Source organism: Alligator sinensis, unplaced genomic scaffold (genome assembly GCF_000455745.1).
Source record: "Alligator sinensis unplaced genomic scaffold, ASM45574v1 scaffold998_1, whole genome shotgun sequence".
In the NCBI taxonomy this organism is placed as follows: domain Eukaryota; kingdom Metazoa; phylum Chordata; order Crocodylia; family Alligatoridae; genus Alligator; species Alligator sinensis.
The window spans coordinates 946,665-959,588 of record NW_005842630.1 but is presented as its reverse complement, the minus strand read 5'-3'; the positions used below and the strand labels follow the sequence as shown (position 1 = coordinate 959,588).

General features: G+C 52.2%; 1 protein-coding gene across 1 annotated transcript; it reads right to left on the bottom strand.

Annotated features, from left to right (window-relative positions):
* Positions 1-7,952: 7,952 nt before the first annotated feature.
* On the bottom strand, positions 7,953-12,878 carry YPEL4 (yippee like 4). The gene is made up of 4 exons (XM_014524574.2): positions 12,557-12,878; positions 11,929-11,972; positions 8,537-8,645; positions 7,953-8,254 (listed from the first exon to the last, which is right to left on the bottom strand). The coding sequence occupies exons 1-4, from the start codon at positions 12,695-12,697 to the stop codon at positions 8,165-8,167; spliced, it is 384 nt and encodes a 127-aa protein (XP_014380060.1). The 5' UTR covers positions 12,698-12,878; the 3' UTR covers positions 7,953-8,164.
* Positions 12,879-12,924: the final 46 nt, after the last annotated feature.

Genomic DNA, 12,924 nt, shown 5'->3' with positions numbered 1-12,924 from the left:
AGGGCAATCCTGGAGGGCTGGCAACCCTAGGCAGCAAGAAAGGAGGGGAGGGGAGGCGAGACGAGTCCTGGCTCCTGTGGGGCGGCTGCCTGGAGACAAGTGCATGGCAAGGGCGCCTTGGGCTTGGTCTCCAGGGACAGTCAGATTGGCTGCCTTCCCCAATAGCATTAAGAGACCTCAGGAGGGTTAGAAATGCCCACCTGAGAGCCCTGGCTGATCTGGGGCCAGGGGTTGGGGATGTGGGGAGAGCGTTTGGGATGGGATATACCACGCCATGCCTGTCACATCCTGTGGAGGCTGTGAGGAGCAAAGGATGAGCTGGGGTAACCTTGAAGCTGCAGGAGCAAAGGCCTCTGGGCTTGAGAAGCCCCTGGGGTCAGGAGCCCCTCAACCTCTGCAGAGCTGGTCATCAGTGCTTCGGGCAGGGAAGCCCAGCCCTGCAGGACCAGAGGAACCACCAGGGTTGGGTCTGGCAGGGCTGAGAAACTCCTGGGGAGTAGGGCTGGAGCATGGAAGCTGGCAGGGTGTATCCTCCAACCTGGCTGTGGCACACTCCCAGCCCGGGCGATTTGACGAGGCCTACCTGTGTAGCTGGAATCTCTGGAATCAGCTTGATGATTGATGCTTCTGCTGTGCAGCCTTTATGCAGCATTGTGTGGTTTCTTGGCCCTGACCATGACCAGACCCAGTAGTGTTAGGAGTTGTTGCTGCATCTTTCCTCACTGCAGGAGAGATGCTGACTGGTGGTCCATGCCAGATGTGGGTAAGGAGCTAACAGCCCTGAGCCTCCATGTGAAAACAGCCTGTGTCCATGTGGCTGCAAATAGGTGCAGAGTCAGCAGGTCATACATAGCATTGGCCTATAGAACCAGCACTGCTTGGGTACTTGAAAATGGCCTCTGCGCGGCTCTAAATGAACCTCACTGGCTTTCAGGGAAGGAGCCATGTCATGCTCCGTTCTGGTCCTAATATGCCAGATCTGGCATATGGAGTCTTGGCTTGTTACCCATGTTTCCATCAGCTGATAGCTGGTGGGAATTGTTACTTCCACCAGCAGCATTTTGGGTGTCCTTGAATGCTCCTCCCTTAGACTTTCCAAACCCATGTCCTCCTTAGTTGTGCTTAGGCACCATTTGCTCATGGAGCTGCCACCCAGAGGCAAAAGTGATTGTTTAGCCTTCTCTCTCCTTCTGGTTCAGCTTCTCAGTGCACAGATCTCTTGTAATGGCTTTCAGGCTAAGAATCTCATTCAGAAAGATTGGTCGGGGACAATGGCACCAACCGTGAGCAGGTCATTGCAGTAAACTCCATGGAATTCCTTGCAATGTTCTGTTTTATTGCCATGTCCATTTGTCTAGTATCCAAGTGCCTAAAAAGAAAAGAAAAGAAAACAAAACAAAACAAAAAAAATCTATTAAGATGGAGCTAAGGTTGAAAGTATTTACAGGCAGTCCTTGACAACGTTTCAAGTTACAATGTTTTGCACTTACAATGTTTATAATTGACACTCTGTTTCAACTTTCTGATGTTAGTTTTGACTTTACAACACTTGATCCCACACAATGCCACATCAGCAAACAAGTTTGCCTCGCCCATCTCCCTGGAGAACATCTGTCCAAACTTCCTTGGACACTTTCTTTAAGAAAGCAGACACGACTCCAGAAAAACCTGCAGCCAAGACTCCTGAGAAGACTCCAGTCAAGAACCCTTCACAAAGTCCAGTCAGGAGCCTTTCAAAAAGTCCAGCAAAGTCACCTCAAAGAAGTCCTTCCAAATCAATATGATTGCTATTTACAATATAAATACATTAATGTAGCTATATTACTCGTCTATAATTGAATGAGTACAAAATTCTGGGGTATTTTTGGTGAAAATAGGGTATCAAGCCTTGGTTCAGGAACCAATCCCCCATTTATAACATTGTTTCCTATGGGAAAATTGGTTCCGAGTTACAACGTTTCAACTTACGTCTCAGTTTTCAGGAACCTATTGTGTCATAAGTCCGAGGACTGTCTGTATTGGTAACCCAAGGATCGACCAAACTTATGCACGTCTTTGGATGTTGTAATGATTTCTCAGAATAAGACAAAAGAATTTATGGTAAGGTGAAGCCTTGAAGAAACTTGTATTGCATACAAATTTGTACATGGAAATATTTAGTTCAGCATGCCAGTAACCTTAACTCTGCCTGACGTGTGATCTGATGCAATAACTCTGTTGCGATAAATGTGTAAATACGTGTTTATCAGCAGAATCTCTTAGGGCACCTTTTATTCTAAAGTAAAATATTGGCTGTTTGTCTTAGTCACAGAAATCATAGAGAAGTAGGGCAGGAAGGGACCTCCAGAGATCATCTCATCCAACCCCCTGCCTGAGACAGGATTATCCCTATCCAAATGATCCCATACAACCATAATCTAAACTCTACATAAGACCAGCATTCCCTCTAAGCTGTGTGGTGTGCATAGCTGAGCAGACGTGCCTGGCAGCCCAGCATGAGCACGCCTGTGCAGCCACGCACGCAGGAGAATTGGCACACTCTGGTTCAAATCCCAGTGCCTCTGGGAAGGCTTAAAAACACCCTGACACATATAGCAAAAATAGGGATGGGGATTGGGGGGAAGCAACAAGCAAAGCCCAGAAGCATAGGAAATACCTATGGTAGAAAATTAGCTTAGCTATGTTTAAAACATCCTGGACTAGTGGCTTTCCATCCTTTTCTTGAACACTTCCAGTGATGGAGAGACCACAACCTCCCTAGGCAGTCTATTCCACTGTCTCTCTACTTTAACAGTGAAAAAGCTTTCCCAGCTATTCAATCTAAATTTACTTTACTGCAACTTCAAGCCATTGGTAGGTGTCCTCTCTGCAGAAAGAGAGAAAAGGTGCTTTCCTTCTTCTTTCTGGAAGCCCTTCAAATATTTGAAGACATCTTCTCCCCTCTTAAACACCTTTTCCGCAAGCTGAACATGCCAAGCTCTGTGGTAATTAGTGTGCTCCAGCAGCTTCCTGCTTGAGAATGGAGGCGAGGGTGTTTTAACTAAAGCTCATTCCACAAACTTTAGACAAAAGAGGGTGTTTTAACTAAAGCTCATTCCACAAATTTTAGACAAAACCCCCCCACTGCCATTTTGAAGCACGGGGATGCTGATACACAAGATGTTGCTGTGCTTTAATTAAAGCGGCTCTCAGAGCCACCCTAATTAAAGTGCCCCACCCCCAGGGCACTTGTGCTCAAAAGACCCAAATAACCGAAGAGCTAAATGCACCTTTTTGTGTGTAGTCTCAGAGGACTGGAACATTGTGGTTGATCCAAACAAATATTCCCCACCCCCCTTATTTCTCAGTGCAATTGCAGGTCTTTTTGCAATATGTTTTAAATGCTCTCCCTCTGCTTGTGTGAACCACCCTCTCTGCCCAGTTTGCATGGGGACTGACACCCACAACTTCTGAATCAGAAAAGATGAGTTTCTGCATTCTGAGCTAAAAAAGCAGCTCTGTTAGTTCAGGAGCTGTAAACCCTTGTCTGTGATCTTACCTGTCATAGAAACTCATGCCCAAGTAGGCAGTTACTCACAGCTATATTCCTTGAAAGCAAAGGCCAGACCATCCTTGGCAGTGAGCTGATAGCAGTGAAGCAATAGGGATTTGCGTCAGCCCAGGAACCAGTTCCAGAAACAGGATTGGTAAAAAAACACAAATGTCTTCTAAGAATATGATACGGCTTTGGATTCCATGTAAAAGAACATCCATTTGTCTTTATGTCTGTGTGTTTCAGGGAACAGGAAAAAAATCCCAGAAACTGAAGATGAAGCAGACCTGTAGCTATATTCAGTTTTGTTGGGGGGGGGGTGCGCACGCGCGCGCGCGCGTGTGTGTGTGTGTGTGTAACATCACTTGTGGGTGCAAAGTTCATCCCCATCAGTGGATTGCTGACCTCCTGATGAGATCTAGGGATATCCTGGCAGTGGCAGAGTCCAGGAGCCAAGTTCCACAAAGCCTCTCTTGAGGTGACAGGCAGCTGGTTAGGGGTAGGCAGGTAGTGGCAGGAGGGGCTGTGGTGCAGGTCCTTTTAGGCAAACCCAGCAGGGAGGTCACAGGTAGAAGTTCTAGCAGGACCCTTGGGGCCTGTTCCTCCTGCTCCCAGGAGGAGTGCCCAGGTAGGTCTGTCCTGGATATCATTTTGTCAGGACCCAGGTGACCTCACTCCCCAGGTTTGGATCGCTGGGTACTGAGACTGCCAAAGCAAGTGTCGAGGCCACACTGCAGTCCTTGGGCTAAGGGGGGAAGCTGCTTTCCATTGCTTCAACAGGAGCAATGACATGTCTTTTGGCTTGTGAGATGAGATGCGAGTGCACCCTGCTTGCATGTCCACCATGTCTAGCATGGAGCAGAGCAGCATCTGTGCTGGTTTGAAGCCCAGCTTCGTAGCTCCAGCCACAGGGTCACATTTGAACTTGAACCCCTGCCCATGTGAATGCCAGTGGGCCTGGGGAATGAGCTAGGTATGTGGCCAACCCCCCTGCTGTAAAGTAATATAGATCTAATGACTCCAACAGGGCAATAGTTGATTTGAGCCAGCTGGGGATTTGGTGCAGGAGCATAAGTAAAATGCAGAACTGCTCATGTAACAGCTTGGGGTAGGGGAGGGGGGAAGCAATGCCTATGTTCAGGGAGGATCAGCTTGGCAGCTTCACATCATTTCCTCACAGTGGTTGAGACGGGGGCTGAAACTGGAGGTGTAACTAGCCCAACAGCTCCCTTGTACCAAATCCCTGCAGCGGGAAGGACTGTTCACTGCAGGAACTGTCTGGATGTTAACTACACTTAGAAAATCAGGTTTGGTCTCCAGGGCTAACATGCCTACTAGCTGCACTTGGGAAGGACAGGGATCACCTCGTAAATGAAGCCATGTGAAATTTTGGGTGTTTGTGTGTAAGGGATCTGGGATGGTGTGGGTGTTTGTGCACCCATACCATTTTCTTTCTAGGTTTCCTTGTGACTTTAATATTCCAGTGTATTTGCAGAGGGTTCCAGCTCCCTGGAAAACTTGTTACAGATCATGCTTAGCAACCTGTGAGAAAGCTGCACAACTTTAAAACAAGCTGTTGGACAGGTTTTTCAAAAACCTTTGGTGAAAAATGCAAACAGAAACTTAGAACAGAAAGAATGAGGGGCTTGTTTTTTAAATTAGTGGAAAACCTTTGATCCCCCCCCCCTTTTTTTTATGTAGAGACTCTTTTTCCACACAACAAACAAACCCAGACAAACAAAGCAGAATATGAAGAACTGAACATAGCAGCAGGGACTTTGCTACTAGGAAATGTTGGCAATCCAGGATGAGTTGTATTAGGAGATGTGCCCAAATGGGGGAAGGAAAAGTTGGTTCTTGAGTCTAAAAATCTTAAAGTTTTTAATGCAGTGCTTTTAGGTTAAGCCATAACCACTTTGGGCACTGTTTTAATATACAAATTATAATACACAGGTAGTTTTTTTAGCTTCTCCAAATGAAACCAGAACTGGAAAAGGGCCTTTATTCTGAGGTTTCCTCTGCAATGTCAGGGCAGGGCCACTAGAGGGGCTAAGAGAGAAGCTGTTGCTGTGTGATCCTTTACCTTGCCAGTTGAGGAGGTTGGCGGGTCCCGCTGGGGTAGGAAGGGCAGTGTTCATCCTCCATGCCCAGAGCTGAGACCAGCAGAGTTGAGATCCCATTCTACTTAGAATTAAAAAGAATCTCTCTCTGCTTGTGTTTGCCATCAGATGTCTTCAGCTTTGAGGAATGAGTTATTCAGGGGGTGGGAAAAGGGACAGGGGCTTTTCTTTGTAGGGGCATCAGCTCTGCTTCAGGGGCATCTGGCTGACTGGGGCAGCTGGGCAAGCTATGAGATGCAGGGCCTTTCCTTTCTAGGGGCTGCTGGACTCGCATCAGGAAGAGGCTGACTGGGGGTTGGGTGTAGACACAAAGCCTCCCCCCACCCTCCCTGTCCACAGTTGCTAGCTGCAGCCTGGCTCCGGGGCATGGGAACCAGGCATGATGTGGCTGGCTGTGTGCTGAGGCTGATGATCCAGGCTGTTTTTTCTCTGCCAGATCTGGTTCCCAAGCTCATCACAGAAGAGCACCAGCAAACCGATGAAGTCAGACTCCTTCCTCTGACTCATGCCTTCAGGTCTGCCGTACTGGCACAGCCCCATTTTGTCCTGAACCCCACCCCACAAAACCTCCTGCTCCTACCCACAGCCTCCCCATGTGTTACAGAGAGCTGTGGCAGAGCCCATCCCTGCCAGGCCCCTGTCCAAGGCTCTTTTCACATTGTACTACTATATGAGCCCCTGCCAAGCAATGCAATGTAAAAAGGGCATTGGGTAGGTGGTGCCCACCATGCCCACCCAATACTTCCACAACTCCAGGGGTGGGAAGGAGGCAGGAGGACAACCCCTCCCAGTATGGGGGTGGAAGGAATGCTGATGCCAGTGAGGGTTGTTCTCCTCATCAGGGTATCACCCCGTGCCAGCAGGGTGCTCATCTCTGTGCCAGCTGTAGTTCTCTTTGGCTTGGTCCTCAGTGTCCTTTAGCACAAGGGCTTAATGCTGCTTGCAGCCCCATCCCCCACACGCCCCCTCTACTCCTCACCCCTGATAGGATGCAAAGCTAAGGTGGGTGAAGCTGCCACATGGGAAGGACCCTGCTGAGCCATGGCAAACCCAGTGCCATCCAGCTGAGAGGAGCTGTAGCTGACCCACTGGTGCCTTCCAGTTGGGGTGGAGGAGAGTACTGTGGGTTCGTTTTCCCTTGGCATGGAGTGCCCCCAGTGGCCAACTACACACAGAATAAACAAGGCCAAGACTGCTGGAGGTGATAAGTGTTGGGGCAGCACAGGTAAGGGGGAAAAAGATGGAGCCTAAAGGGAGGGACATATGGACAGGAGTTGTGCGGGGGATGGGGGAGGCCTCTACCTCTCCCCCTCCCCCCAGCCACAAAGACAGTGTTTTATAAAAAATGCCTTTATTGATCATACAAAAACCTCGTGCGCTGGTGATGGAGCCAAGGCATTGCCCCTGCCCACCTCTCCCCAGCAGGGCATCAGTGGGCAAGGTGGGGGGAGGCAGTCCCCAAGATCAACAGGACATGGTAACCCACAGAGCAGACAAGGTAGAGTGCATGTAGCGCCTGGGGAGGGGAGAGACAGATGTGGGAAAAGTGGAATGGATGACACAGGGGATGGGGAAGGGCGGGGGACAGCCCTGATCTTTGTGAGTATCCCTGTTCTCTACTACCCTGAACCTACAGGCCAGGAAGACCAGCCCTGGCCTTCATGACATGCCCCTGCTCCCTCCCCCATATGCCAGGGGGACCAGCCCTGACCTTTGTAACATGCACCTGCTCCCTTTCCCCCTCCCATCCCCATACCATGGGGACCAGCCCTGACCCTCTCCACCAACCCCCATGCTTCATTCCACACCAAACCCCTTGCCATGGGGCTGTGGGTCAGCCTCTTACTTCCTGTACCAGGACTGAGGCCTGTTCAGGGCCTCACACCATTGCTACTAGTGCCCAGCCTCAGCTTTTTTGCCCCAGGCCAGAAGGGGACAGGGAGAGCACTGATCCTCTTGGTCTCCTTACCCACAGTCCCATGAGCAGGCCTGGGCAACTTTCTTCTCGTCATCATCCACCTGAGCCCTGTGCCAGGGCAGACCATCCTTGTGCTTTCCCTGCTCTCCTGCACCACAGGGCAGCCCCTGGTCAGCAGTGGGGGAAGATGCCCCACAGCCGGAAGGAGACTCGGACCCCATGCCCACATACAGAGTCAGGGGATGCCTCTGCCAGGCTCTGTGCTCCTTGGTGGGATCTGCACCTCAAGGTGCTTAGCAGGTGTTGCTGTCTGCAGGCTCTGAGCCCACAGGATTGCCACCTCAGGGCCAGCCTTCTAGTCTGTGCCCAGCTCTGATGCGGGGGGGGGGCGGGGAAAGGAATTCCTTGTGTGCTAGTCATGTTTTGCAAGCTCTCCCAGCTAGGGTGGATAGGTTGAGGATCCTGTGCCCCCCACTCCCTAAGGGCAATGCTTGTGCAGAGGGCAGGACCGCAAGGGTGTCGTGCTGGGATGGGTGGTGTGGCAGCGTGTATGGACAGGGCATGCTGCTGAGGGCATGGCTGCAGCCCACCCCCTCACTCCCAGCCATTGTCCTTCACCATGTGTGACATCTCGATGATGTACTTTCCCTCCTTGTACTTCTGGCTGGTCTCAAAGGCTTGTTCCTGGTAGAAAAGAAAGGGAAGAGTAAGCAGTCCAACTCCTCTCAGCTGTGTCACACTACCCACAGACCCTGCCCAGCAGGAGATGTTGTAATGCCAGAGGGATCAGAGCCTGCAGTGCCCAGCCCTGTTTCCTCCACAGCGGGGTGCTGTGGCACCAGAAAGGGGGCAGAGCCCGCAGTGCCCAGCCCCACCCTCCCCAGCAGGGAACACTGAGACACAAGAGGGGTGCTGCCCTGGGCCCCAGAGGTAGTGCAGGGCGCAGCCGGCTGGCTCAGTACTCACATATTTCCACCCCAAGGTGGTCTTGCAGTTCTCACAGAAAATGTCAGCCACAGAGTGGAGCCCGGTGAGCAAGAGGCGCTGTTCTGCTGGCCCACAGCCCACGTTAACCCTGGGCCAGAAGAGAGGAGCAGCATGGGACAGGGTCATGCCAGGCCCCTGCACCCCCCAAGAGCCCAGTCCTGCTTGGGGAAAGGGTAAGCAGTAGTGTCAGTGAGAGGGACAGCTGGGGCAGCAGCCTCAGCCATCATCTCTGTAGGGGGGCACAAAAAATAGGCAGGCACCATTGCAGTGGCAGCTGAACATACCATCACAATCCATATTGTGGCAGCTTGGTGCTGCCCCATGTGTCACAGCTGCCCCAGATGCGGAGCTTCCCTATGCCTCTGGGGGTACCTATGGGAGACCAGGAGTCAGCCTCCACGTTCTGTCTAGTGGAAGGGGAATCCTGTGAGTTACCCTCGGATTACAGCATGCAGGCCCAGACTCCTCAGCTTTGCCTGAAGCCCTTTTCCCACTGCTTCTGGATGACAGACATGCAGACAGGCTATTAACAGCAAGCTATAGTGCTAAGTCTGCCCCATCCAGAACCACATCTCCTTGCCCCGTGCCCCGAACCATCATGAGTTGGGTTTCAAAAAGATCAAGGGATTGGCTCATGCTCAGAAGAAATGCTTTTAAAAATTAATCATTGTCGGGGCCTTTTTAGCAGCTTGCTGATGCAGGTGGCCACCTTGTCCAGCTTTTATCCCCAACCACAAAGGCTAGAAACATACTTAGCAATAAATACATGTGAAGTGAGGTTCTTAGAATCCCCTGACTCCTGGAGCTGGGGCTTAAAGAAAAAATACTAAATAGCTGTGAGGCTGGCTATGCTGGAGTGGGACATAAGGGCTCTGAGGATGTACCATGGCTCATAGCCTCCCCCAAACCTTCTGGCAGGGTTGAGGCATCCAGCTATGGCAGGGCCTCCATCTGGGTCCCTGCAGGAAGAGACCGTCTCCCCAACCTTGGAACTGTGGCAGGATCAGGCTGAGCCCTGCCAGAGTCTTTGCCTGGCTAAGGCAGGAGCCTAGTCTGACCAACTAGTGGGAGAGGGGAATACCACAGCCTTTCCTCTTCCTCATGCACTACTCCTGGGCGATAGGCAAATGTGATTAAAGCCAGCCCTGACCCAACGGGCATGGTGCCTCAGAGAGCATGAGGGCTTAGTGTAGACAGCCAGAACAAACGAACCAGAGGGAGGGTACCTAATGGCAGGAGAAGGTGACTCCTACCACCTATTCTGGCTTGGTGCTGCCACACAGTTGATTTTAGTGGCCATGTGGGTCCTGCATCACTGCTAGAAGGTGGGTTATGATGCATAGTAACAAATGTAGCCCTATAAAGACAGCACAGGGCAGAGCCCGACTGGGAGGTGGCCATGATCTGGACTAGTGATGCACCACCTTTTGGCCCCATAAACCAGATGAATGGCTTGAGGCACTTTTGTGGGCTGGATTGTGCCTCAGGGGTCCAGTACTGCTTCCTCATACCCCTCGTGGGCCAGGATTGGTTTCTGGGGGTGTGGCACTACCCCCCCCAAAGCAAAGTTGTCCCCCAGGGGCATGGTGCTCCCCCTTCCCAGCCCTCTACACTGGAACTGCCCCCTTGGCTGCATAGCTCCCCCTGCCTGGCCCTGCATGCTGGGATTGGGCATCGGATCCAGCACACAGGGTTTGGGGCTTCCCATGGGTCTGGATATTTGGGAGCAAAGGAGTGGTGCCATCACTCTCCTGCTGCCAAATTTCTGGACCTGTGGAGAGTCCCACAGGCCAGATGTCATGGTCCTGAGGGCCATATCTGGCCTGCAAGCCACAGGTTAAACACCCCTGATCTGGACAACCAAGGCAAAGAGAGGTGTGGGCCACCCTTGCCAATGCAAGGCTTAGAGAGTCATGCTTATAACAGGTTCAAAAGGATACCAAGATCTAATTCCCATGACAAAACACCATGTCCTGCTGCCTCAAGTGCTGTCCCCACAAGCAGCATCCCATTAGGGGATGGTTCCCTCACCCAAAAAAAGACAAAGTTACTGTGGGAATCTCTCTTGAACCAGCCAAAGATGGAGCATTCCCTCCTGCCTGCAGCCAGTGGGCCAAACCCTCCCAACCCTGACCTCTATGAAAGTCCTTTGACAGACTTTGATGCAAGCAAACAGACATCCAGCACTGAGTGTGCCTGGTTCTACTACAGAGGAAGCACCCTGCCAACCATGGCCCTAACACCACCCAGTCCTACTGGCAAGGTCTGCCTGGTGCTCATCTCTCCCTCCTGTGGCATTTTTTACTCCTTTTGATCATGTAGTCTGACTTCATCCAGTCCACAAAACTCCCTACTTTGCTCCTGGCTGGACCGGATCAGGAATTGATTTCTATAAATGCCTAATGCCAGATGTAAAGAACCCGCCTTGCCCCTTGGCTGCCTGGAATCATGGCTAATTTCTCTCACTGCTAAGCCTTGGGCCTCACCTCTCACCTGCACATGTCCACTTAACCTGTGCTGCTACTAAGTCTAAGAGATGGTATGGCCTGTGCCTCTGAAGCCTACTGCACTCAAGCCCCTTGGCCCTCATGGTGGCTCTGCTCTGATCCTCTCCCATTCACTAATCCCTGTCCTGAATGGCAGAGGCCAAAGCCAGGCCATGTGTTTCAGCACTGGGGTCAATACAGAGGAAACAATCTCTGTAGATAACATGCACCCCCAGAGTGGAGTGGTTCCACCCATCAGCCCAAGGAGGGAGAAAGCAGCTACTTCCCTCGCAAAAACCAGGAATGGTCATAATCTCTATGAAAGTCCTTCAGAGGTGGCCCTTTATGACTTCATCCTCTAGTCAGGACCCGCTTGGAAGGGACCAGTCCAAAAACCATGAGGAAACAACCAGCCAGTGCATGTGTGATGTCCCCAGGGACCCCAACACAAGGTCTAGCTGCTCTCTGTTGGGGGACTGCAACCAAGGCATGAGGGTAGGAGTGCTCCAGGAGTCCCGATGAGATGCAGGGGGTGAGAGATAGACTGTGTGTGTGTACACACATACATCATCATGACAACAGTAGCCATGCTACCATGGTGCTCTTCACCAAGGTGACCCCATCCCAAAAAGAAAGGGGACTTCCTGCCTTAGAACTTACCCTCCAGGGGTGGCAATGACCAGAGGCATTTTGCCCAGGTATAGCGCCTGGCAGTGCCACATTCTGGTCCCCGCCTGGGGAATTCTGGGTGTAACCAGTAACTAGCTGTAAAGAAAATGAGCCTTGGTTTACTGCCTGCTCTCTTCTGCCTGCCTGAGACTCCATGCCCACACCCCTGCCTCCTGCCATGCTCCCAAAAGGAATGATGGATCACAGGACACTCACACAGAATTGAACAGGTAGGCACGCCCATGGCTCCCCTGGAAGGACTGTGGAAACAAAGACAGCAGTTATACCCCACCCTCACATAAGTGACCCTGCCTTCCCCTCCACCTGCAAGCACTGCTATGGGAAAGCTCACAGCATTTTGGGTAGTGGCATTGGCAAGGTATTGCTGTAGTGAAGGTCCCAATGCCACGAGTGCTGGAGTGTAGGAAGGCACAGATTGGGTAGGGCACTGCTATGAGGACGCTCACAGCTTTGAGATCTCACCTGGGAACTGCGGAGGAGAAGATCAAAGTGCCAAGGGTACTGGCAGGGTGCTGCTGCAAGGAAGTTCACAGTGTTGGGGTCCTGCCTGGCCACTGAATGGGCAGTGCTGGCAACTCACAAGATCCTGGCTGGGCACTGGTGTGGAAAAGGTCACAGCACTGAAGACACTGCTGTAGGGAAGCTCATAAACTTTGGGTCTTCAGCTGGGCACTCTCAGGGGAGCACTAGCAGGGCACGGCTGTGGGGAAACTGTCAGTTTTGCAGTCTTGGCTGGGCGCTCCTATGCAGAAGCTCCCAGCACTAAGGAAGGGCCCAGTGGCGGGTGGCAGGGGCCCCTGGCCAGCGGGAGCCGGGGGCATACCTTTGAGATGAGCTCGTCATGCTTGGCCAGGTGTGCCCGGCAATGGACACAGCTGTAGGTGCGGTGGCACCGAGGCAGGTAGCTGCGGAAGGTCTTGGCGGGCAGGCAGGCGGCAGGTGGCACCGGCTCACAGCTGGGCATGACGGGCTGAAGAGCCACGCCCTGGCGGGGCGGGGGGGTGGGCGCCGTGCAGCCCCCACACAGACGGTCGCAGGTGAAGCAGCGAAGCAGGTTGGCTAGAGCCGTGATTCAGGAAGAGAGGAGTTTGGGGGGGCTGCGCAGCCAGGGCCCCCCCAAGATGAGAACCAGGCCAAAAGGGGGGTCACCTGCAAAGAGTAGAAAGGCATGAGACGAGCAGAGGCTGCACC